Source organism: Amphiprion ocellaris, chromosome 8, assembly GCF_022539595.1.
Source record: "Amphiprion ocellaris isolate individual 3 ecotype Okinawa chromosome 8, ASM2253959v1, whole genome shotgun sequence".
In the NCBI taxonomy this organism is placed as follows: Eukaryota; Metazoa; Chordata; class Actinopteri; family Pomacentridae; genus Amphiprion; species Amphiprion ocellaris.
Genome location: NC_072773.1, coordinates 21,438,024 through 21,460,729, shown reverse-complemented (window position 1 = coordinate 21,460,729; position 22,706 = coordinate 21,438,024). Strand labels below are relative to the sequence as shown.

The 22,706-nt window shown below is 38.4% G+C and overlaps 3 protein-coding genes and 1 non-coding gene across 5 annotated transcripts; 3 read left to right on the top strand and 1 right to left on the bottom strand.

Annotated features, from left to right (window-relative positions):
* Positions 1-1,470: 1,470 nt before the first annotated feature.
* Positions 1,471-5,659, top strand: dnajc5aa (DnaJ (Hsp40) homolog, subfamily C, member 5aa). 2 transcript variants are annotated; one of them, XM_023275633.3, is made up of 5 exons: positions 1,471-1,630; positions 2,461-2,589; positions 2,677-2,890; positions 2,989-3,160; positions 3,253-5,659. In XM_023275633.3, exons 2-5 carry the CDS (start codon positions 2,480-2,482, stop codon positions 3,354-3,356), a joined length of 600 nt encoding a protein of 199 aa, XP_023131401.1. In that variant the 5' UTR covers positions 1,471-1,630; positions 2,461-2,479; the 3' UTR covers positions 3,357-5,659. The 2 variants fall into 2 exon arrangements, with proteins under 2 accessions (XP_023131401.1, XP_023131402.1); XM_023275634.3 differs by having other exon boundaries at positions 2,989-3,170.
* Positions 5,660-10,064: 4,405 nt separating this feature from the next.
* LOC111572131 (tumor protein D54-like) lies at positions 10,065-15,708 on the top strand. Its single transcript, XM_023275666.3, has 9 exons — positions 10,065-10,222; positions 10,918-11,033; positions 11,130-11,278; positions 11,490-11,537; positions 11,944-12,045; positions 13,973-13,999; positions 15,066-15,092; positions 15,179-15,227; positions 15,320-15,708. Exons 1-9 carry the CDS (start codon positions 10,210-10,212, stop codon positions 15,395-15,397), a joined length of 609 nt encoding a protein of 202 aa, XP_023131434.1. The 5' UTR covers positions 10,065-10,209; the 3' UTR covers positions 15,398-15,708.
* A 2,634-nt stretch (positions 15,709-18,342) lies between these two features.
* On the bottom strand, positions 18,343-18,414 carry trnae-cuc (transfer RNA glutamic acid (anticodon CUC)). Its single transcript has one exon. It is a non-coding gene; the product is annotated as a tRNA-Glu (tRNA).
* A 1,843-nt stretch (positions 18,415-20,257) lies between these two features.
* ppdpfa (pancreatic progenitor cell differentiation and proliferation factor a) lies at positions 20,258-22,526 on the top strand. Its single transcript, XM_023275650.3, has 5 exons — positions 20,258-20,421; positions 21,529-21,631; positions 21,759-21,836; positions 21,930-22,023; positions 22,118-22,526. Exons 2-5 carry the CDS (start codon positions 21,577-21,579, stop codon positions 22,248-22,250), a joined length of 360 nt encoding a protein of 119 aa, XP_023131418.2. The 5' UTR covers positions 20,258-20,421; positions 21,529-21,576; the 3' UTR covers positions 22,251-22,526.
* Positions 22,527-22,706: the final 180 nt, after the last annotated feature.

Genomic DNA, 22,706 nt, shown 5'->3' with positions numbered 1-22,706 from the left:
AGCTACTCTTCACAGAATTTAAAATTCTTCTTCTAACCAATGACCAAACTCCATCATATCTTAGATCTTACTGTACCATATTTTCCTAACAGAGCACTTTACTCTCAGACTGCAGGTTTACTTGGGGTTCAGTGAGTTCCCAGAAGTAGAATGGGATGCAGAGCCTTCAGTTATCAGCTCCTCTGTTGTGGAATAAGCTCCCAGTTTGGCTTTGACAGGTAGACACACTCTCTACTTTAAGATTAGGCTTCAAAATTTCCTTTTAGATAAAGTTTATAAGTTGGGCTGCTCAGTCACCTGCACCACCCTTTAGTTTTACTGCTACAGGTCTAGACTATACTGTCCTGAGCACCTCTCCTCTTTCTCTCTCTCCATACATTTATGTGCCACCATTACATGCTATTAATTTTGTGCTTTTTCTCCCTTTTAGTTTGTGTTTTGTTTATGTAGTGAGAGTGCCAAATTACAAAAATAAATCTATAAAAGAATAAGCAAAAAAAGTGGAAATATAAAGATGAACAAATAAAACATAATGTTGCTATATAAAGAAATATTAATCAAAAAATGAATCCATAAAAGGCTGATAAAGTAGAAATATAAGGACAAATAAATAAAATAAGAAAAAAATAAGAATAAATGTGCTTATAAATAAAATAGTAATAATGTGGCCATGTAAAGAAATATTAATCAAAAAAAGAATCCATAAAAGGATAATAAAAGTAGAAATATAAAGACAAATAAATAAAATAATAATAAGAAGAAATGTGCTTTTCCTTTGCTTTTAAAGCGACGTGTTAGTTTAAACACAAGACACTTGCACTCTACCTTCCCACTGGTGCCAAGTACTTGCTCCAAGGAAATCCAAGGGAAACACAGGGTTTGTTGGGTTTCTCTGTATAAAATTTGTAATGTCTTCACCTTATCATATGAAGTGCATTAAGAAGACATACTGTATGTTGTGAATAGGGGTTACATAAATAAAACTACACTGAATTGAATTAAAACTCTCATTTAATTGTAAAGCCAGGAGATTAGATATTTGTAGGGGGCTAGTTATTTATTTTTTTGTTGAAAACTTGGATACAAACGCAGCTATTTCAACCAGTTTAAACAAATGGTTTGTTTCGAGCATGTAAAACAATTCAGACATAAGCTAAGCTAAGTGGCTGCAAAGGCTAAGCTAGGCTAAGTGGCTGCAAAGCTAAGCTAGGCTAAGGTGGCTGCTAAGCTAATGGGGAGCTTCTGGCTGTGGCCTTGAAATTAAAGTACAAATATGAACGTCGGAGTGTATTTTTATCTTTTTGTTCAAGTCTAATTAATCAACACTGAGCGTTGGGCTGCAATAACATCATCATTTACGTGGCTGTAGAAACAAACCGGAGCCTCCCTCAGAGCTCGAGCTTCCCACCTTTCATCCAGCATCCTCCACGTCATCGGTGCACGCGCACGTCGGGTCGCCACGGGGTGCTGTGGGCGGAGTCTGCGCAGTGCTGCAGCTGTCCGCGGCTGAGCGGTGGGAGCCAGAGAGGGTCCGGGGACGTGCGAGATGCGGCCATAGTCACGCTACACTGTCTCCAATCACAACCTGCTGGGATCGTCAGTTTTGCAGCGCATCGGAGGAAACTGAAAGGTGAGTCCGCTCCTGCGTCTCCCCCCCACTGCGGCCTCTTCCTCCACACTCCGGACTCTGCCCTTGAAAATTACCGCTCACGATCCATCCGTGCGCTTGCATCAAGAACAGGCCGGGAAGCAAACCAACATGGATGCTGTGCGCTATAGCAGAGCTGCTGCTGGTGCTGGTGGTGATGATGATGATGATGCTTGCACGGAGATTACGCTCCCAGCATCGTTTTCTCAGACTCTAATCCGTCCTATAGACCTTTTTACAGCTGGATGCGATTCGTGGCGAAGGAAAATTTGCCAGAACAGACAGCGTTTTGGTGAAAATGTTGAAATGAGCTGCAGAGGGCTTCAAATAGACCGGAGGCTTTCCATTTGTGTCGAGATGACACCCATTTGGAGGCAGCTGTGTTCTTAAGAGTGGCTTTACCTTTCTTCACTTGCAGCATCCTTTTGATAAATAATCCTCGGCTGCAGCTTCTTTGTCCGTCCGCTGATTTACTTAAAGCAGCGAAAGCATCAGTGGTCCTGCCAAGATGTCACAGTTTCACTAGAATTAATGAGGGGAATTTATTTCACTGGTGCAGCTCTGTACTAATAATTAGATAACTGCAGGGGAATGCATAAAATCCAGCATTTGTGGCCCTTCGGAGCTGATTCCTTCCTGATTACATGTACAAGACAGTTGTATTTGATGTAGACAGCAGTGGGCCAGCTGATGCCTGCAGCAGGAGCACTCAGTCACCCAGGCCTCACTCTAGATGGAGGCTTTCTGAACATGTATGTCATGATTAACATGCAGCCCAGGAAGTGCATTTATGTCCCTGTTTCTGTGCCCAGTCTGTGGACGTGAGGCATCATGGCTGAGCAGCAGAGGCAGCGCTCTCTGTCCACCGCTGGGGAGTCTCTCTACCATGTGTTGGGAGTTGAGAAGGTGGCCACGTCAGATGATATTAAGAGATCCTACAGGTGAGGCTTCCCTTGGAGGTTCAGTCACTTCCACTATAGCTATGATTCTTTGTGTTCGATTGTCATTTTCTGCTTTCGTCTGCTCAGGAAACTGGCGTTAAAGTTCCACCCTGACAAGAATCCCGACAATCCAGAGGCGGCAGACAAGTTCAAGGAGATAAACAACGCCCATGCCATTCTGAACGACCCCACAAAGCGTAATATTTACGATAAATATGGCTCTCTGGGACTGTATGTGGCTGAGCAGTTTGGAGAGGAGAATGTTAACACTTACTTTGTCCTTTCAAGCTGGTGGGCAAAGGTAAGCCAGGAGAACATCTGGACCAGTTACTGTTTGCTCTGTTGTCTCTAGTTGCACCTCTTTTACTTTTGTTCTCCTGTGGTTGTGCCTCCCTGCAGGCTCTGTTTGTATTCTGTGGCCTGGCCACCGGCTGCTACTTCTGTTGCTGCCTGTGCTGCTGCTGTAACTGCTGCTGTGGAAGATGTAAACCACGGCCTCGGGAGGGCCAGGACCAGGACTTTTACGTGTCCCCCGAGGACCTGGAGGCTCAGCTGCAATCTGATGAGAGAGGTGAGGCGGAGTAAGTTGAGTTTCACACCGTGTTTTTCGAAGTGTCACCGCCCGGATGAGCACTTGGGATATCATGTCTGTTTGTCTCACAGAGGCCGGTGGTGACCCCATAGTGCTGCAGCCGTCGGCGACAGAGACAACCCAGCTCACATCGGACGGGCACCACTCCTACCACACTGACACCGGCTTCAACTAACCCCCCCGCATCCCTGTCGATCCTGGCCTGCGGTCCTGCCTGCTTCCCTGCTCCACCTCAGTGAGATGAACGAAAGGGGCGATCCGTCTTTCCACTCCAGAAAGAGAAGAGCCATGCGGAGGAGAGGGACTAGTAAGCATGGCCCATGAAAGGAACTAATGAAGTCACATCCCTCCCACCCGTCCCCGATTGGTCCGCTACGCATCCCCCCACCCAACCCCCAGTACGAGAAGAAAAGAGAAACGGCTAAATTGTTTCCCTTTTATTACTTCTTTTGTATTTCTTAGCCTTTAACCACACAGGTCGCCTACCCTCCTGCCCCCTTCCCCACATTTTGAATCATGGTGTAGCATGCACTGTTAAGAAAACATCCAGATTTTCTTTAACCTTTTCCAGCATTTTTACTTTGCAAGACTTGTAATGTATGTGCAGTATGTTCAGATGAGCTCACCAGGAAGAGGAGGAGGAGGAGGAGGAGGAGGAGGAGGTGAAGTTTACGAGATAAATTACACTAAAGAATCGGAGAGCCGTGGCTCAGGGAGGTGCTGGTTGGAGACGTGTGTTTGATGGCTTAGGTGGTCAGTGCCATCCTTAAAACCTACAAGAACTGAGTTGTTACACATTTACACGTCTGATTTGCAATCAATGTTTTCTGAGTTGAAAAAGCCACCTGCCGTCGTCAGACCCACAGTACGTCTTTGGCACTGTGTTTGTTTGTCTTTAGCGTTCTCCCCTGAGTGTTTTTTAATGTGTATCATGAGGTTGTAAAGGCACAGAGCTTTATTTGCAGACAGTTTTGTCATAAATGCCTCCCGACGTAACATTTCTCCGTTAGTTATTTATGAGTATTGACTCTGCTTCCCTCTAGAAATCTCACTATTGCAGGATGTAGACGACTTTCCACGTCTTTCCTGCTGCACTGAACAGGTTATGGCTAATTTTAAGGCAACTTTTACATTGATTCTTGCATTAAAAATCGAACATGGTATAGTTCTACACCCAATCAGGTACATTTCATTATTGTTTTGTCACACCAGCAGCTAAAAATTTACAATTTTAGTGACATTTAAATTATGTAGTCTTCATTTGTAGTGGAGATTTAGTCCATTTTCCTTGTTTGGTGAAGTGTCTACACCTTTGGAATAATGCAGCTGCTTTTTCTTTATTTTCCCTAAAATGAATACTAACGGCAAAACTGTTTTTTTAGAGACATCACAACCCATTAAGACTGAAAGACATTTATTTGATCATGTTTGTGTTTTTTGTGCAACGTGAAGCCAAGGAGCTGCAGGTAATCCAGCTGGCTGTGATCAGGGCCGCTAAAAGGCAGAACCAACAGATCTCTATCAGCACCAGCCCTGCCTCGGAGGGTGACATGTTTTCAGCCGTTGAATATATTAAAAGTAAAACATGCTACTCTTCAGAGATATTGAAAGGAATTGAAGCTGACCTGCAGAATATCCACATGCAGGATTATTGTTTTCATTCCATTTTTAGTCCTTGTGTTTTGAACTGAAGTCTGATGGCTGATATTTTGTCCAATGCTGTGATCGTTTATCATTGTTGACTTTCTTGAATCCATGTAGAGTTAAGAAGCTCGTGGGGCATATCATGTGTGAGCCAGTACAGGCAGCTCTGAGTTAAAGAGATTTTTCATACTACTGAATTTGCATATATTGCCACGCATTTTTGCCATAAATTGCCATGAACATCTTTGCCACTTTGTCAGTTTCATAACTGCTAATAATGTGTTTCAATGGTTTACAATTGGTGAGCTCCCGTTGCCCACCCTCTGCTATTAACGGTATGGATGTTGACCTCTGTGGCCCTTGTATGATGTTTCCTGTAACCCTTGATGATACATAGATGTTCCTGTCATGGCTTTTTCATTGAGATACTGAAAAATGCTACTGTAAATGTTCTAAGTTGAATGCACTGTGTGTTTAAAAAAAATTATAATGGATCAATGATCAGGAAATGACTCCATAAAAAGACAACATAGTATATAGTGTAACTATAGTGAAATGGTTATATGATGCGTTTTTGGAATTTTATTTATTTCATACTTTGTCATGTTAAAATGATGATTGACTATAATTTTAGCTGGTATGGTGTCGTAATGTAGCCATAAAATTTTGCGAGGAATGGTTTAATGGTTAAGGTCGCTTGTACATACACTTGGCCCATATAAAGTATAAACCTTAACGTTTCTGTTGTAGCATGGTAATTGTGTGTCTGGAAGAAAACAAGTGGATCATTGATCTGATTTGCTGTTGTTGAATAAATGTTCCTCAACATTTTGACTTGTGTCCTTAACAAACTGCTTTACATAGAAATGTGAAACACATGATGTTTTATTCCCCCTCCATCACTCCCAGTTTGTGCAGTTTTTAGAGGGTATAAAGTCCCTCACTGGGACTAAGGCTCTTTACTTAAAGCACCAATATCACACCGGAAAAGTACTTCATGACACATAAAATTCCTTCCTATATATGTCTTATCAGCCAAATGTACTCAAAGTAATAAAAGGTAAAAGAACTCTGCAGAGAAATAAATGCTGTGAATCCTGCATGTTTAATTGCATTAATATAAAGTCAGGATATTATTGTTGCTCTTTTCAGTATTTTGAAAAGACTGATGACTGGGTTATAATCCCAGGGGATTTTACATTTTCTTCATATTTTTATTGATTTGTAAAAAATTCCCCAGAGGCCAAAGTGACACCCACATGTTGCCCTTTTTGCCCAAGCAACAGTACAAACCTTCAAATTATTGCATTTTTAAAAAAATAATTACAAAGAAAATCCTCCGGCAAATCCTCACAGTTGAGAAGCTGAAAGCATGAAATTTCTGCCATCTTTACATGAAGAATGATTGATTGTTTCAGCTGTACTTCAGTATAGTGTTGGGCAATTAGATTTATAGCAAAGCTTCGTATGTTAGAAACATTTCATATCTTTTCTGTGCAAATAAACTGTAAAGGAACTAAAGCTGTTAGATAAAAGTAATGCAGTAAAGAATTGCTGTATTTTCTTCTGAAATGTTAAAGAGAAGAAGTAGAAACATAAAAAAAATACTCAAGAAATGTACAAATACTTCAGATTTGTATGTAACTGAGTAAAAGTTTCATTCCACCAGTTTTAGATGCTGCAATGACACGTTTCATGCAAATACACTTAAAATGTGATTAAAGACATGCATACTGTTGGTAATAAGCCCTGATCATACACACATCTCCATTAGTCCTTTGTCAAACCACAATTAATTTACTGTATTTTATTGACTCACTTTACAGCATTTCTCATTCAGTTTGCCTTTAAACGTGTGATTTTACCTTCACTGTAAAAAAGGATTTGAGGTTACTATTTGAGTTTATTTTCCTGAGTCAGTTCAAATAAGATATTGGATGTACTTGAAATATAATTTCTTACTCGGCCCAACTAATTATTTAGGTCTTTCATGCATCATAGATTTCTTAGTTTACACAACTACAACTTATTGTATATTCTTGTAAGACTTTTAAGTTAATACCAGGGTGACAGTAACTGATGAATCAGTTAATTGCTGTTAACAATTTTATTGAATGTAATATTTTTACTGATAAGATAGGAGACAACTAGATTGCAACTAATCATACATTTTCTGACCTGTTTGCACCACCAGGTGGAGCATCTTACTGTACAATGACATGGAAGACATGTGGCTCGTTTGCTATGTTTTAGTGACCTGAGGAGGTGGAACTACAGGAATAATAATGTTCAAATGTTCAAATCCAAATTGAGTAGGTCAGTGAATGTTATTTCAGTTGTATTGTGTTTGAATTGTGATACTTGTGGCTGGGTGAGGTAATTTTTAGTGTTTGTGTTTAGTTCACAATGGGCCACCATGACAGAGACTTTTGTAACCAATAATGACTTCTTGCCCACATTCACATGCACTGGGTCAGTTGAGGTAAACATAAAGTTTTATGACCAGATTACACAGTTTGCATCATCAAAAAAAACAACATTTTGAGTAAGATATATTATTCTTGATAAAGTAACCTGCCTGTTTAAAAAGAAAACTTAATACAGTGTCGGTGCAATGAGCTTTAGTTGAATCAACTTTCATTATTTAAAATGACAAATGAATTCAAATAAAAGCTTAGGAACTTCTACTTTTATGTTTTTATGGCTTTCAAATATCAATAGAAATGTGTTGGTTTTAACTCATCATTTTGTGTTTTGTTATCAAGGATTTGGGTCTGTACAACTTGAAATGCTTTGTTTTAATAATTTAAGAAAATTGGTTGGTTAAATTCGAAGTATAAAGCTGAGGGAATACTTTTTATCCTAAGTTTACGGATCTCGGATTGGTGTGCAAACATCTCAAGATTTTAAGGCAGCCAGGTTACAAATTACTTTAGATTCCACTCTTGTTCATTTTCAGTCTTGCACATTACTTCAGAAAGTTTGCATTTGTGCACTGAAAAATTTGCTAAAGTAAGTTTTAACCTCAAATGTTTAGTACCGAAAGCAGTCATTATGCAGAGGGGCACATTTCAAAATAATATGTTTTGTATCCCTCTAATATAATTACTTTTATGCTGGTATAAGTAGATTTCATTTTAACTGTTTCAACAATATTAAAACTTAAGAATTTATTTCTTCATTATGTTTTCTGTTAATAGAAATGCATGCTGTCATATTTACATATTAAATTAAAACATAGGTCTGTTACGGAGGAAGAGTAGGTAACATCTGAATACAAATATTTCAGCTAGGTATTTGGGAATAACATGTATTGGTCAAATGTGGCACTTTCTCTAATTAAGAATATTTAACAAGTTTATCACACAGATTAATTTACAACATAATTCAATACTTTTATTTACAGTAACCGTTTATACTTTTAAATCCTAAACTTACAAACTGTCTTGATTTGTTAGTGCTGTGTTGTGTATGTCAGTGTCACATGGTTGATTAGGGAGTTTGATTAAGACAAAGCTAAAATCTGCCCACTTTTTGCTCACATGTTGGATCCAGAGGAGGTGGTGTGATGACATGTTTCACCAGCAGATGGAGACAAATCATTCATTTCACCAACTCAACTGTTACGTAACTTTTACATGAAAATGTACACACAATAAAGAAGTTAATTCCTTTACCTGTAATTGTCTTTCTATATTAGACTACTACAGTTAAAAACTGAGACTGTATAATCATCATCACAGACACTTTACACTGTTTATACAGGCTAAGACTATCACACATAGTGATAAAATAATCTTTTTTGTGACTCACGGGCATAACCCCCTACATAGAAGTACATTTAAACCCATCTACAGTATAGTAAGATTTTTTATGTAACCCCCAGTTGTTTAAAAATCTGAAACGGGTGGTAAAATTATGGCTTTTTTTAATTGTTGGCAAAGCTCATTAGATAATTACCATTTAAATGACATGAGAAAAGCACATTAAAAAAACACTTGAAAAATCTTGTTCTGTTCACAACTCCCATCTAACTGAGACATCACACTGTGTCAATCCAGTTTTCTGCTTCTGTCTTTTGCTGAGGGTTCTGGGTCAGTCTAGCATTGTTCAGCAGTTTTATCCACTTACTTTCATGTGCGGTTTTATCCTGACAATCTTCAAGAGTCTGTGAAAGAGCTTCGGCTAAATTCACAGCTATAAATCATGCACACTTTTACTAATAAAATATGGACAAACAGATTCTTTACTAACATACAAAAACAGATTATTTTGTATATTGTCTCTACATTTTCTTCTCAATAAGATAAAATCTAAGAATTGTTAGGAAATCGGTGTAAACATTTTCTGGATGACCTAAACAAAATATCAAGGCTGCATGCGAATGGTCTTCTTTTTGATTTAGAGAAAAAGTTAAACACCTGAGTTTTATTGTTGTGATTAGAAATAGGTTAAATTTAGCCCCCCAAATTAATTAATAGAATAAATTTAATATAATACCTTTTTGGGCTGCATAGTGGCTTGGTGTTTAGCACTGAGCTAATATGACAATATTTACAGTTTTGTGTATTTTTATCTGCTTTTTTTTTAAGGCTGAACATGTAAATAATACCTTTTCTGTGATTTTATCAGATATTAAAAGCACAATTTTTATTGAACGAAAAAAACTGTACAATAAAAATTGTACTACTCTGGATATACAGTACCGTTTCATTTATTGTCAATAGTAAGAACTTTTTTTTCATAAAGGCATCCTCTTTACGGTATATTATACTTTAGGTATACCACTGGTTATCAACAGATATCATTTTACAGCCTTGCCAGTGTTGAATAGTTTCAATACTGACTGAAGAAAAGGGGGAACTCTGTAACATAAAAATAACAGTCAATCGTTTAAAAACACTCTTCTTTTCTTACTACTATATGTACAATTTGATACAGTATTGACAAAATAAGCAGTGAAGTGAACACGTAAAGTATACAAACCAAATAGGCTGTAAATAATGCATGTGCCAGATAAATAACAACATAACGATGGATAAATGGAAAGATAAGAAACAGAAAACATTCATCTTTAGCAGATGATGGCTCCAGTCCACCATGATCTGGATTATGAGTCCAGCACCTCTCTGCTTTTTACAGTCCATCGGTATGGGAACAAAGCCTCTACAATAAAGACCTGCTGGAGACACGGTAGTTGTTGGATGTACCTGCGGTTGTGTGGGGCAGGTGTGTCCTGTGCTGCCCCTCGGCTCCGCCCCTGGTGGTGATCAGTGTGGCTGTAGGTGAGCCACTAATAGCTCAGTGATTCTGCTGCCAGACAGACTGGATGGAGACTCTTGGCAGCGACTAGACAAAAACACTCCCGGGGGAAAGTGGCAGCAATGAGCCGACAAGGTAAGACCAGCTCCCACTGTCTCTACAGTACCCTGCTGAATATGTAGTTTTGTTGTAGTGGACAGCTGCCGTGTTTATGGTGGGTTTATTACAGTTAGCCACGTTAGCATCCTGCGCAACAGGTACTGTTAGCTGTTAGCCGGTTAGCCGGGGAGAGAGTTCAGCACTGAGGAGCTCCGATGTGTTTACTCTGATATAAACACAATAAACCCACAACACCGCGACTTATTATTAATATAACTACTGCAGGGTTTAAGTTATTCATCCTTTTAGCAATTTATGTGTTTAAAAAGTATGTAACAATTACATGTGTTAGCTACACAATTAATCTGTCTGTGGGAGTTTCGGTCAAGCTTCATATCTAAGAATATATTTGTTTTCTATTTTTATTGACATTGTAATGTAAGACTTTACTCTGTTTGCATTTATATTGCTGTGTATGTGTTTTGTGCTGTTAAACATGTGTTTTATGGCTCAAATGCTGTGTTGTGTGGCATTAGTTTGTAATATGTCCTTGTTCTTATGTACTTACTTTACTTCATATCTATCTGTCTATCTATATTATATTTATTCACCCTAGTGCTGTAATCCAAGGGTCTCATCTGTGATAGTTACTTTCTTAATGCTACAAATCTATCTGACTATCTATCTGGCATTTTAGTTTATCTAATATTTTCGCTTTGCTTTGTTTTAAGGTTACAGCGGGGCTTCTTCGTCCGTTCATTTCTCTTCAAGGATAATAGACAATGGATGTTCACCCGCAGATCTAACACAGGAGGATGTAGATAATCTGCGTTTTGAACTTGCAAAGGTAACGCAGCTCTTTTGGCCTGTTCAGTGTGCGCTGTAACTTCAGCTGCTTGCTGTTGTCTCTACTGAATTATTTGGTTTCCTTTCCTTCACGCAGATCGACGATGAAATTCACACCTTGAGGCAGGTGCTTTTGACTAAAGAAAACTATGCAGCAGACATCAGGAGGCAGCTGGGAATGAGTCCTCTCAGCAACATCAAACAGAACCTGTCCAAAGGCTGGCATGAAGTCCAGACCTCGGCACCGTAAGTGCACTGGGAGCCTCCCAAACATGTGACACCGATACAAATGCTTTAAAACTCTGGTTTAAGACACCCAGCCACTGTACTGGCAGTGCACTTACCACGCATTGTCTTAGTTTGACATGGTTACATAAAGGCACACGAATTACTGTCATGGCCGTCCTCTTAAGTCAGCGTAATAATCTGTCGACCTGTGCACGCTCTGTCCTTTCAGATATCTCTCAGCCTCTGCCACCCTGGATGACATCAGCCACTCCAACGTGTGAGTGTTGCTCATTATACTCTGAAAAAACATTTGTACTACATTTTACGGCACGAGGATTCCCCCCTGTTCTGTCCTGGGCTCACATGTTAAAGAGGGATCTCTTTTACGGAACAAGTAAAGAGATTTTCCAGGTCAAATTGGATCGGTGCCCTGTTAATAGCCTTACAGCCGGACTTAGCACCAGGAGCAGTCGTATTAGCCAGCAGCAGCAGGACTAGACTGAAGTGAAACAGAGTGAGCAAGAGATCTCCTGCAGCCAGATGGACTGCAGCCATTGACGTACTTGAGCTTCTTGTTAGCGACATCTGAGTTAATATCTCTGTGCCTCACCTGTTATGTAACATATGACAATACTGTGAGCTTTTCTCAGATTCTGACTTCTATTACTTATTTCTGCCTTTAGATACCTGAGGACACGGGACAGTCTCTCTCATGCAGGCCATGTGACATCTGCTGCCCTGTCCTCCATGGGGGTGGCCATCACCAGGAGACTGGCAGAGATGAGGTGCACAAGAACTAGCTCACAACACACAAAGAGAATTTGACCGTTTTCTAGTTTTATTTGTTTACAAATGGCCCACTGATGAATCTAAAACGTGCAGAAGAAATTAGCTTCGGATTCTAGTTGTAATTCTCTGTAATTCAACTGTAGCTTAGTGACTAATCCCCAGAGTCTGCTTATGTCAAGTGAAAGAAGAATGAGAGTTAATAATGCACAAGCTACCATGAAAGTGTTGGAAAAGCTGTCTTTGGCTTATTTAGCCAGACAGATGGACAGACAGGAGGCCAGCAGGGAGGCAGGACGAGCAGACAGCATGTCAGGGTGGTTTGAAATGCAAACTGTTTACAGGTTAGCAAACACTATGAGAAAAGTCTACGTCTGAAACTAAGACATACAATAATTATTGGAAAATACAGTCTTGTCATAAGCCAGAATAGAAGTTATATTTTAGATAATTACAAAGCACATTTATTTGTATGTAAATATTATTTCATAATGTGTGCATCTCCCTCTACTTGGATCCTCTTTCTTATCTCTATATCTGAAATTTAGGACTGTGAAACTGAAGCAGCCAAATTGAATTAAGCTATAATCATATTTACTGTTTACACTCTTGCTTTTGATGTTGTAAAAATGAATGATGATAGTAATAATAACTCTGTTCATATATGAAATTTCTAAACAAACATCCAAGGTGCTGCAGAAAGCGGACGTTAAAAGAGAGACAGATCTAAACAAACAAAACTCCAAATATATTTAAAAAAACACATTATAAAGTAACTTCAGTTCAAAGGACATAAACCCAAGGGGATCACTGTAGTAAAATAGAAAAAAAGAAAATCAAATAGCTGTATTATTTAGGAGAAGTCCATATAATAACAATAATAATAACAATCGTATTAAATTTATTTATAAAGTGCTATCAGTCAAAGTGCTGTACATAGGGATAAAAACAATAGAAACATCAGAGATCCACAAACATACTGAAACATAAAAAGGACATAAGTAAAACAAACAATTTCTCTTTATGAAAACATAAAATTCTCAGTAGTGTTTAAAAGTCAGATGCCTTCCATACTGTGAGACTTGGGGTCGGTGGAATCAGTGACGACAATAAATGTTCAGTGGTTGTTTTTATACTATCGGTGTGTAGACACTCACAGGCCACGGCATAGCAGGGTAGTTACTGCTCACAACAGACACATTTTACTAGCAATATAAAAACATAATTAAGTAAAATGTAGAATTCATTTGAGCTTACAAGTTTTATACTGTATTCTTAACAAATGCTAAAATGTAGATCACTTTAAGTATGAGGCTGGCAAAAAAGCAAATCCCTTAAAATACCAAAACCAGCAATGAATGCAACCCGCAGACAGGCCATAGTAGCATAATGCCCATTAGTGAGCTACACCTTTGCACTTTCCTTTCACTACGATGAACATTTTAGTTAATGTTGAGTCATTCTTTATACTGAGAGATGGACTAATGCATTTTTTGACCTTTCATGTGGCTTGTTTACAACAATAATGTCTGCCTTTTTATGCTACAAGACTCCTCTGTGGGATTCTTCATTAGGAGATTCTCCCCCTCAAATCTGTCTGTTGACTGACAGATTTTGAAAAGTGTTGATGGAGTTCCTCCTTCACAGACTAGAGAAGAAGTGGCTCAAACTGCAGGAGTAGTTATTAGGAGGAGTCCTCCAACACCAGCATGAATACAAGCACATTTTAAAGATTACCTTACGTTTAAAAGCATCTTCTCCTGTGTGTTTGCTTAGCGAGTAAACAACCATAATCCAATCACACTAGTACATCTGGACGTGGGCAGCAGTAGCTGATAAGTCTGTTGTTGTTGTCCTTGTGGAAACAGAAGCTGGTGTGACGTTGCTCATGTGTCTGTTTTTATCTTCCTACTGCAAACTCCACAGAGCTCTGCCACTTCCAAGCCCACCACGGTAAGATCTGCGAGCACGAAGACTAAACTGAGCTCCGTCGCATGTCTTAAGTGGATGTGTGGGTGACCTGAGTAGAAATTTAAAGTAGAATATGGAGACTTTAGCCCTGTTAGAGGACCAGACAGTTGATATTCATGTACTATCTGATTAAATAAAGCAGAATTAGTCGATTGACAGAAAATTAATGTAAACAATTTTTTTAAATTGTTGGAAAATTGCATTGGGCATTTTCACTCTACTTTCTCATATTTTTCACTAAATGATAAATTGCTTCTTTTAAAGAATAAGTAAGAATCTGTTATCCCCTTTATTTTATTATTATTATTATTATTATTATTATTATTATTATTATTATTATTATTATTATTATTATTATTATTTGGGAATCTTTTAAAAATATTTCTGTCAATGAAAGATTTTTACAAAAATTTTAATAAATCTACAAAGAGAAATTTCTAAAAACTATTTTTATGTTGCTGTATTGGATTATTGAGTGTAGATTGTTAGGAAACGATGCAATTTAGTGTTTTAAATCAAAATTTACTACAGAACGAAATGTGCAAATAGAGACGGAGCCTGAAGCTATTGCATATAGATAGATAGATAGATAGATAGATAGATAGATAGATAGATAGATAGATAGATAGATAGATAGATAGATACTTTATTCATCCTGAGGGAAATTTCAAGAACAGATATAGTAAGATTCATTTAATTTATCTTTATGCAGCTGCACTTAATGTTTTTCCGGTAGATATGTAAATCCTTCATGTTGGCTCAGATTTCTTATGTCTGAGATAGTTCTAAAAAGGTTTCCATATTTCATCAAACTTAAAAGGTTTGTCTCTCTAAATGAGGGCTTCCATGCGAATCAGACATTTTAATTTTATGGGGGTTTTTTTGTATTTCTGAGCACTGACATTAAAAAGCCCTTACCAAAGAGATATCAAACTTTATGCAAATTAAACTGAGCTTTTTTTTCTGGATCTATGTATTTATTTTAAGGATTGTTTTTCTGTTTTAATACTCAAACTGCTTCTTTCTGTCTCGTCCCCTACACCTTCAGTCACACCATCAGCGTCCCCACTATGAGGTAAAACACCGCAGTTTGTTTGTCTGTTTAAACGACACGTTCTGCTGTATACTTGTGTTGTAATTGCTCTTCACATCTCTTCCCAGACATTCCAATACATTCAAGTCTTTTGAGGAAATGGTCGGCAATGTGAAGGTGAGTTTATCAAAACAGCAGGCACATGAATGCAGCAGTCCACACAGTCGCATTACCGTACCGATGTCTTGTTTGTGGTCTGACTCATGCAGGACAAGGTGACTGGCAGTCTGACAAATAACGGAGACACCGCTGGGTTTGAAAGAAGATCCGCACGGCACGCCACATGAGATGAACCTGTGTGACATCCCATAATCAATTATTTTCATATTTCCCTTGCCTGTGTGAACACCGTATGTCTGCTGTTATTTCTGCTAATTAATACAGAGTGACAAATAGAATGTATTATGTTTGTAATGTAAACCTATTTTGACAGTACATTTAAAGATACTGTTTTAATTTGTATTTCTCAGTATGTTTCATAAATGCAATTTATTTATTTTTAAATGTGAAAGCAGAAAATGTATCTTCTGAAGTTAGCCGTATTACCTAAAGTATTTTTGTAAGTTACGATTTTTCAATTAAAATCAATAGAATGGTGTCCTGGCTTTCGTCATTAATGTTCTTATTCGATTTTCTACTTAGAAAATGTTTCTAAAAGGCCTTATTTCATATGGCCTTTGGGTGGTGCTAGAGGCCCACACAGTTTTATTTCTATGAACATTAGAGTCAAGTGTCCCTGCTACTATAATGAATCTACTTTTATTGTAATCAAAAGCTGAAAAATCCACAGAGGAAAATGTACTGAGATGTCCCAGACTAATGAATAATGAGGTGGGAATTAAAGACAGAAACATTAGGAATTAATTATATTTCTGGTATCTGAATGTCAAGTCACAAACATTTGTATAGCACATTTAAAACATCAGAAGTTAATTAAAGTGTAAAGGAATAATGTTATAACATTACAAATTTACCTGACTAAATATTAAGGTTTAGACCCTTGCATTATCACTGGCTAAATATCATTGTTGAGAACATGCAATATTATTTATTATCCAAATTTACCTGAACTATTTAAATATTAAAGTTAAGACCCGCAGGGGTCACCAACCTTTTTGAACCTGAGAGCAACTTCAAGGGTACCGAGTAGTACGAAGGGCACCTTGTTTGATACAAACCTCCTCAATAGCAAACTTGCGCCATCATCTTTAAACAACAATAATAATAATAATGAAAATGATATGTAAAAATACTGTCTGATCACGTTTATGTTAATTATTCCTTACAATAATTATTAACAATGATTTCCACAACAATGGCGGTACGAAACACACACACACCCACACACACATATATATGGAAATCTGTTACAATATTTAAAAGTCAGAGGTATCCCATCTCTGAAACTTTTGTAAATATCTTTCTTGGCAGTTTTGTATGAATCAGCATATTTGCAGCATTTTGTTCAAAATCACACCAGTTACATTTCTGTGCAAATTGTCACTTCTAACATTTTTAGGAAGTCATTAACTGTCATCAAATCATGCTTCATTTGTGCAAACCTCTACCTTTGTAACATTTTTGAACAATTCATGAACTCTGTCCCATGTTTGTACAAATTAGCAGTTATGTAAGAAAAAAATTAACTCTTTCACATTTTGAAATGAATCCTATCACATTAGCACTAATCACCAGCATTTTTCACCAGCATTGCAACATTTTTAACAGATCATAACAACAAATCATTACGTGTTTTCAACAAATTATTTTTCACATTTTTGTGTAACGGCACGGTGTTTTGAATGACAACATATGTTACCTCTTTCTCTGTCTGTAAATGTGTGTTAGTGAGAAGCCTGGCATTGCAGAGCTTATGTCTTACCTTTACCTTGCAGCTCACGGTTCAGATGGTTCAGTTTCCCAGTGATGTCCGTTAAAAATGCAAGGGCAAGAATCCACTCAGTGTCCTCAAGCAGCAAGGTGTCTTCCCCTTTGGATTGCATCAACTCTTTGATTTCGGCCAAAAGTGACAAAAAAACGCTGCAAAACTGGTCCCCTGCTGATCCATGGGGTTTCTGTGTGTAGTAACAGGTCACATGTTCAGCTGACAGCTCCTCCAGCAGCACCTTCAATGTCCTGGTTGTTTGGCTTTGGAGCCATTTATGATCTTCACAACACGAGTCATCACATGATCAAATCCGGCCACTTTTGTACATACATATGTCCTGCTGGTGAATGCTGCAGTGGTAATGTAGGAATGTTGGGAAGTCTGGATCACCTCTGCATCGTACAATGAAGCCTGCATGCCGACCCGTCATGGAGGAGCCCCATCCCTCGTCACTGAAACAAGCTTTTCTAATGGTATATTTTTCTCCACAAAGAAACTTTTCACCGCGTAGTAGATGCCAAAGCTGCCTTTAAGTCCCGGGCTTCTCTTGTCCGTAGCGCGCATACAGTCTATGTGCTACCAGGTGGCTAGTTAGCATGGAAGCTTTGTAGCGGCTAAAATAGCGTCTCTCCACATTGTGCCGCTTTGCCGACGCAATAGTCGCCCCGCAAATAGGACACACACATTTATCTTTCACTGTCGTGAAAAACAACTCTTCCTCCCAGTCATCGTGAAAATAGTGTTTCTCTGTCACTTCCCTGTCATGTTTCGAGGGTAAAAACCACATCTAACTTCCCAAAGTGTCTGCGTCCGGACGCTTCAGCAGAGTGACGTAGTGGTTTGACATGCGCAGTGAACTTTGACTCGGACAAGGTCAAAGTTCATTTACACCGAAGACATTTTTGTTTTTAAAAAAAATTATAACAAATATATTAATTTAAAATCTGCATTAATGTAAGTATTTTTGATTGTAAACGAACAGCAACTATAATTTTTGATAAGGAATTTCATGGTGACTAGTGTTATTTTTAGAACATGTGTTGAGGGCAACTCACATGGTCTCTGTGGGCAACCAGGCGCTCGCGGGCACCGTGTTGGCTACCCCTACAATATTATACATTATACCAAAACTGTAATGCAAAAAATATGGGTTAGACTATAAAGTTATACATGTAAAACCCAACAAGTGTAAGGATTCCTCAAGGAGATGGAACTGTGCTTGACAGGTAGAGAACTTATGCAGAGCAGTTGTTATAACTAGCTGGGTTAAACAGCATCATCTAAAATACAGAACCTAAAGCTAATCTAGAACTAAAAGGGTCCACTGACGGCAGAAAAACGTTGTTCCCTGACCGGGAATCGAACCCGGGCCGCGGCGGTGAGAGCGCCGAATCCTAACCACTAGACCACCAGGGAGACATATGGGAAGTGAAGTTCTATAGATTTTTAAAAGTACCGAAGTCATCTTTTGTAACCCATTCAGTGTTGGTGTTGTAAGCTTTAACGTCACATTTTATTGTTAGAATTCTTAGCTAACAGTGCTTCCTTTCGAGGTCATAAGCTTCCCCCTTATTTCCACAACTGGAGACAGAATTGTGAAACGGGCGCGTATAATTCATGCAAATTGTGAGCAGCGTTGGTCTCTAAGTATTTAGAAACGTTTCTGGCTTTTAAAACATCGCCAGTTACCAGTTTTATTCCTATTTTGTGAAGGGTTTTACAATGATTTGATAATATATCATTAATAACCTGATTTATATTACACTTAATTCCTAAAAACAGCACATCCCAAACAACAGTGACTCAGAGTTGATTTCGATAAAAGAAATTTACCAGTGCAAATATCAATGTTACCATAATACAATATTTTATTTAGCTTAATATGAATTTACTTGACTAAGTCAAATACTAAAGCTGAGCATCCATAACAATATATATTGTGCAAATTTACCTGAATAATTTGAATATTAAGGATTATATAACGCTTAATCCTAAATACGTGACGAAATTTTCGTTTTTTTCTTGCTGTTGACAATATTTTATAGTGATGAAGGAGATTCCATAAAATCCTCCAGTAAAAAACTTGAATTGACATCAAAATGAAACAGAAATTTTGAAGCTTTTTTTTTTTTAAGTTTTACAATATTTTCGGATTTTAACACATAATTTTCTAAAATTAGTGATGTAACAAAATCGTTATTGTAAATAATCACCTTGGGAAGCCTCCTGGTGAATATTGAATTTTCTACTGTTTTTTCTGGAGAAAATGTTTTCAGAAGACTTAACTTTATGTGAGCCTTTGGGTGGTGCTAGAGGCCTTTACAGTCATTTTACAGTTTTGTTTGTGGACACTAGTTCCAAGTATGACTTCACTGAATCCACTTTAACTGCAGTCAAAAGCTGAAATCCACAGGAGAAAATTGTCCCAGTTATGTTTAGTACAAAAGCATCAGCAACAAATTATATTTCTGGCATAACGTAAAGTCAGAGTCATTTATTTGGCACATTTAAAACAACAAACAATGGCTCAAAGTTCATGTAGAGAAAAGAAATGAATGTTACAAATTATTTTAATAATAAAAACATTAATGTTAAAATTGTACAGTATTATTTGTGATACAAATTTGCCCAACAGATGTAAACATTCAAGTTGGGAACCTTATTATTTATTACACAAATGTACCTCACTAATTTAAATGCTAAACTTTATCTCAGTTCCTAAAATCTTACAAAAAAAATGGATTTCATTGCAGCTAACAATTTTTTCTTATTAGTGGAGTGATAAATAGAGATACCCAAAGTCCCCTTAGTAAAAAAAAAAAAATTAAGCAGGCTTTGTCCAGCTTTTGTTCTCAACAGTAATGCAAATCCAGGCTTTATTCAATATAAAGTATGAAAAATAAAAAATAATATAAAAAGTTGTGAGACAAAACAAAAAAAGCCTTTTCCTGTAAATAACCAAGTAAGTTTCATAATGATTTAAAAATATGCTGTGTGTGTGTGTGTGTGTGTGTGTGTGTGTGTGTGTGTGTGTGTGTGTGTGTGTGCGTGTGTGTGTGCATTTCACCCCTAAAACTTGCAGGTCAACCAGGCCTGTCTTTGCCCTCAGAGGGTTAGTTAAAACCTCTCTGTGCACGTTCTGTCAGTGTCCCTTCCTGGAGCTGCCACAGTCTCCGCCCCGTGCAGCAGCAGCAGCAGCAGCAGCAGCAGCAGCAGCAGCAGCACACGTCCAGCTCAGCCTCTATAAAAAGACGCTCAGGCTGCTGACTGGATCAGTGACAGCAGCAGCAGTGACCGAGAGAGGTCCGCACAAGAGAGTTCATCCACAAATGGGCCATCGTAACAACTAGCACTTCTTCTACTTCCAGCCATCCGCACCTTCCAACCGCATCTGGTGCCAGCAACATCATCCTGCTCCTACAGGTAGGTCAAAAATAATAACAATCAGTGTTTTATAACATGAAAAGCTCTTCATTTGCATGTTTAAATATAAGCTGAATAGGAAAGCTTCTTTGAAATTTCAACAGTGCAGTAAGTGGTGTCTTTCTGGTTAATTTTCTCTCACATTTGCCTCACTTCACTACAAAATGCAGTTTTTACATAAGTGCAAACAATTTATTGAATATTTAACTAAATTACCCTCCTTACAACCTCATGTACACTCATGCACACATACATTTCTTGCAGTACATGCAGCTAATGTTAAATAATGAGTAAAATTGCCCTCTGGCTGCTGTATAGGTGGTGTGTTTGTGCGTCAGCTGTTGTGTTTATCTAGGCTATGAGGTGCAGACATGTATTTGTCTGCACCGTGAAATCCCCAAAGCCATCTGCTGCTCACCTGGTGTTAAGCTTTACAGCCTTCAGCTGGTTCTGCAGGCTGTTAACATGCCCCAAGTTCAAGACACTCTAATATGTTTCCTTTTTTGATCAATAGTAGCTTTTAAATGTGCAATACATTTCTTGCTTTACATTCAGTAAAATTTCAGTTTATTTGGTTTTCAAAACTATAGATAATGTGAACACAGTAGCAGCCTGGAAGTCTTAGAAATACAAGCATTCTCTATGAGTGGTCGATCATGCAGTCAGCTTGTGCTCAGTCCTGTGTGAGCTCAGCTGGACGTGTAGATCTGCTCTCACACACTCTGGTTATTCGAGTTATGAGAAACCAGACTCTCAGAAGCAGCTGCTTCTGCTTTCATCACTCTGCAGTGCAGGACTGTGGACTGAACTCCAGCACAGATCACATGAATGAATGCAGCACAGCTTGTCTGAAACGGTTCTTGAGTGTCTCACTACTCTGCGAATGCTGTGATTGCTGATGTGCTTATATCTCTATAAGCCCGGGTTCTATCTTTGGCTGCAGCACTGCACTACTTGAATGCAGTGATGACAGCAGTACAGCAAGATATACAGCTTGGGATGGAGAAAATAGAATTTCCTTAAAGTGGGAACTAAAATTATGTTGAAAACATTATAGAATGTATTTTTTTTTCTCTGCACTTTTCTAACGTCTGTGCTCTCCTTTAGGTTACCATTTTCCATCTTTGAGCGGTTTTACACCTAAGGTTGGAGAAAATGGCAGCAATTCCATCAAGTGGCTCCCTCATCGCCACCCATGATTACTATAGAAGTGAGTCACACTTGATCTATGCATTTATATTGTACTCATTTCAAAAAAAGGAAATTTGGCAGTTTTTCTTAATTTTTGTAGAAGCTTGTTTTTGTCTTTGTAAATGTCTACATGTCTTTTCCTGCAGGACGCCTCGGGTCCACGTCTAGCAGCAGCTCTTGTGGCAGCGTTGAGTACTCAGGAGAAGTCATTCCACACCATCCAGGTATGAAGAAGGACCTGGTTTAATTTTTAAAATCTAATAAAGTGGCATTTTCCTGCAGCAAAAACAACTGAGGTTCCATTTTCTTCCTTGTAGGACTTCCAAGGCAGGACTCTGGTCACTGGTGGACTTCATTTTTCTTTGCAAAACAGAACCAACCTGGCATGCAGAATGGTTCTGAAAATCAAAAGTGAGTGCTACAAATGTAACCACAATGGAGTGAACTGAAAGCCTTTGATTGTTTTGGTTGTGGAGACTTAAACTGCGACTTCTTGCTGTTGCAGGAACAGAACCTACACAGTGGCCGACGGTCAGGTGACCTGCATCGCCAGGGAAATGGTTTCGAAAAGACAAGCCAGTGAAAGCAGCGAAAACGGGAAGTTTGAACCAGCAGCACCTCCACCAACGGCCTCCTAGACCCACGTCTCCCTGCCTCTACCTCACCCATTTCCCACCCCTCTCACCCTCAGCTTGCCATCCATGACATAGTCCAACACTGGAGATGGACACAATGGTTTTGATGAGGGCGTTTTTGCACCTTTAGTCAGTAGAGTTGGCTTTTTTTGGTTTTGCTTGTGTATATTATCTTTGTATTATGACCAAAGGTTTAAAATAAAAAAGCTCAAGTATGTACAAAATTTTTCATGTTCTTACAATACTGTTATATTAACAATAAAATGCTTCCAGTCAGCACCCATGTGTCACGTTTGATTGCTTCCATGAAGCTTTACAGGCCAGTTGCCAAAACAAACATGAGTGTTATTTAGGAAAACAATGTGACCTGACCTGTTGAGTGTTTTTCGTGGTCTTCAAACTCACCGCTTTTCATGGGATGGGAGAAGCAGAGCAGCTGTTTTATAACTCTGTTGGGGA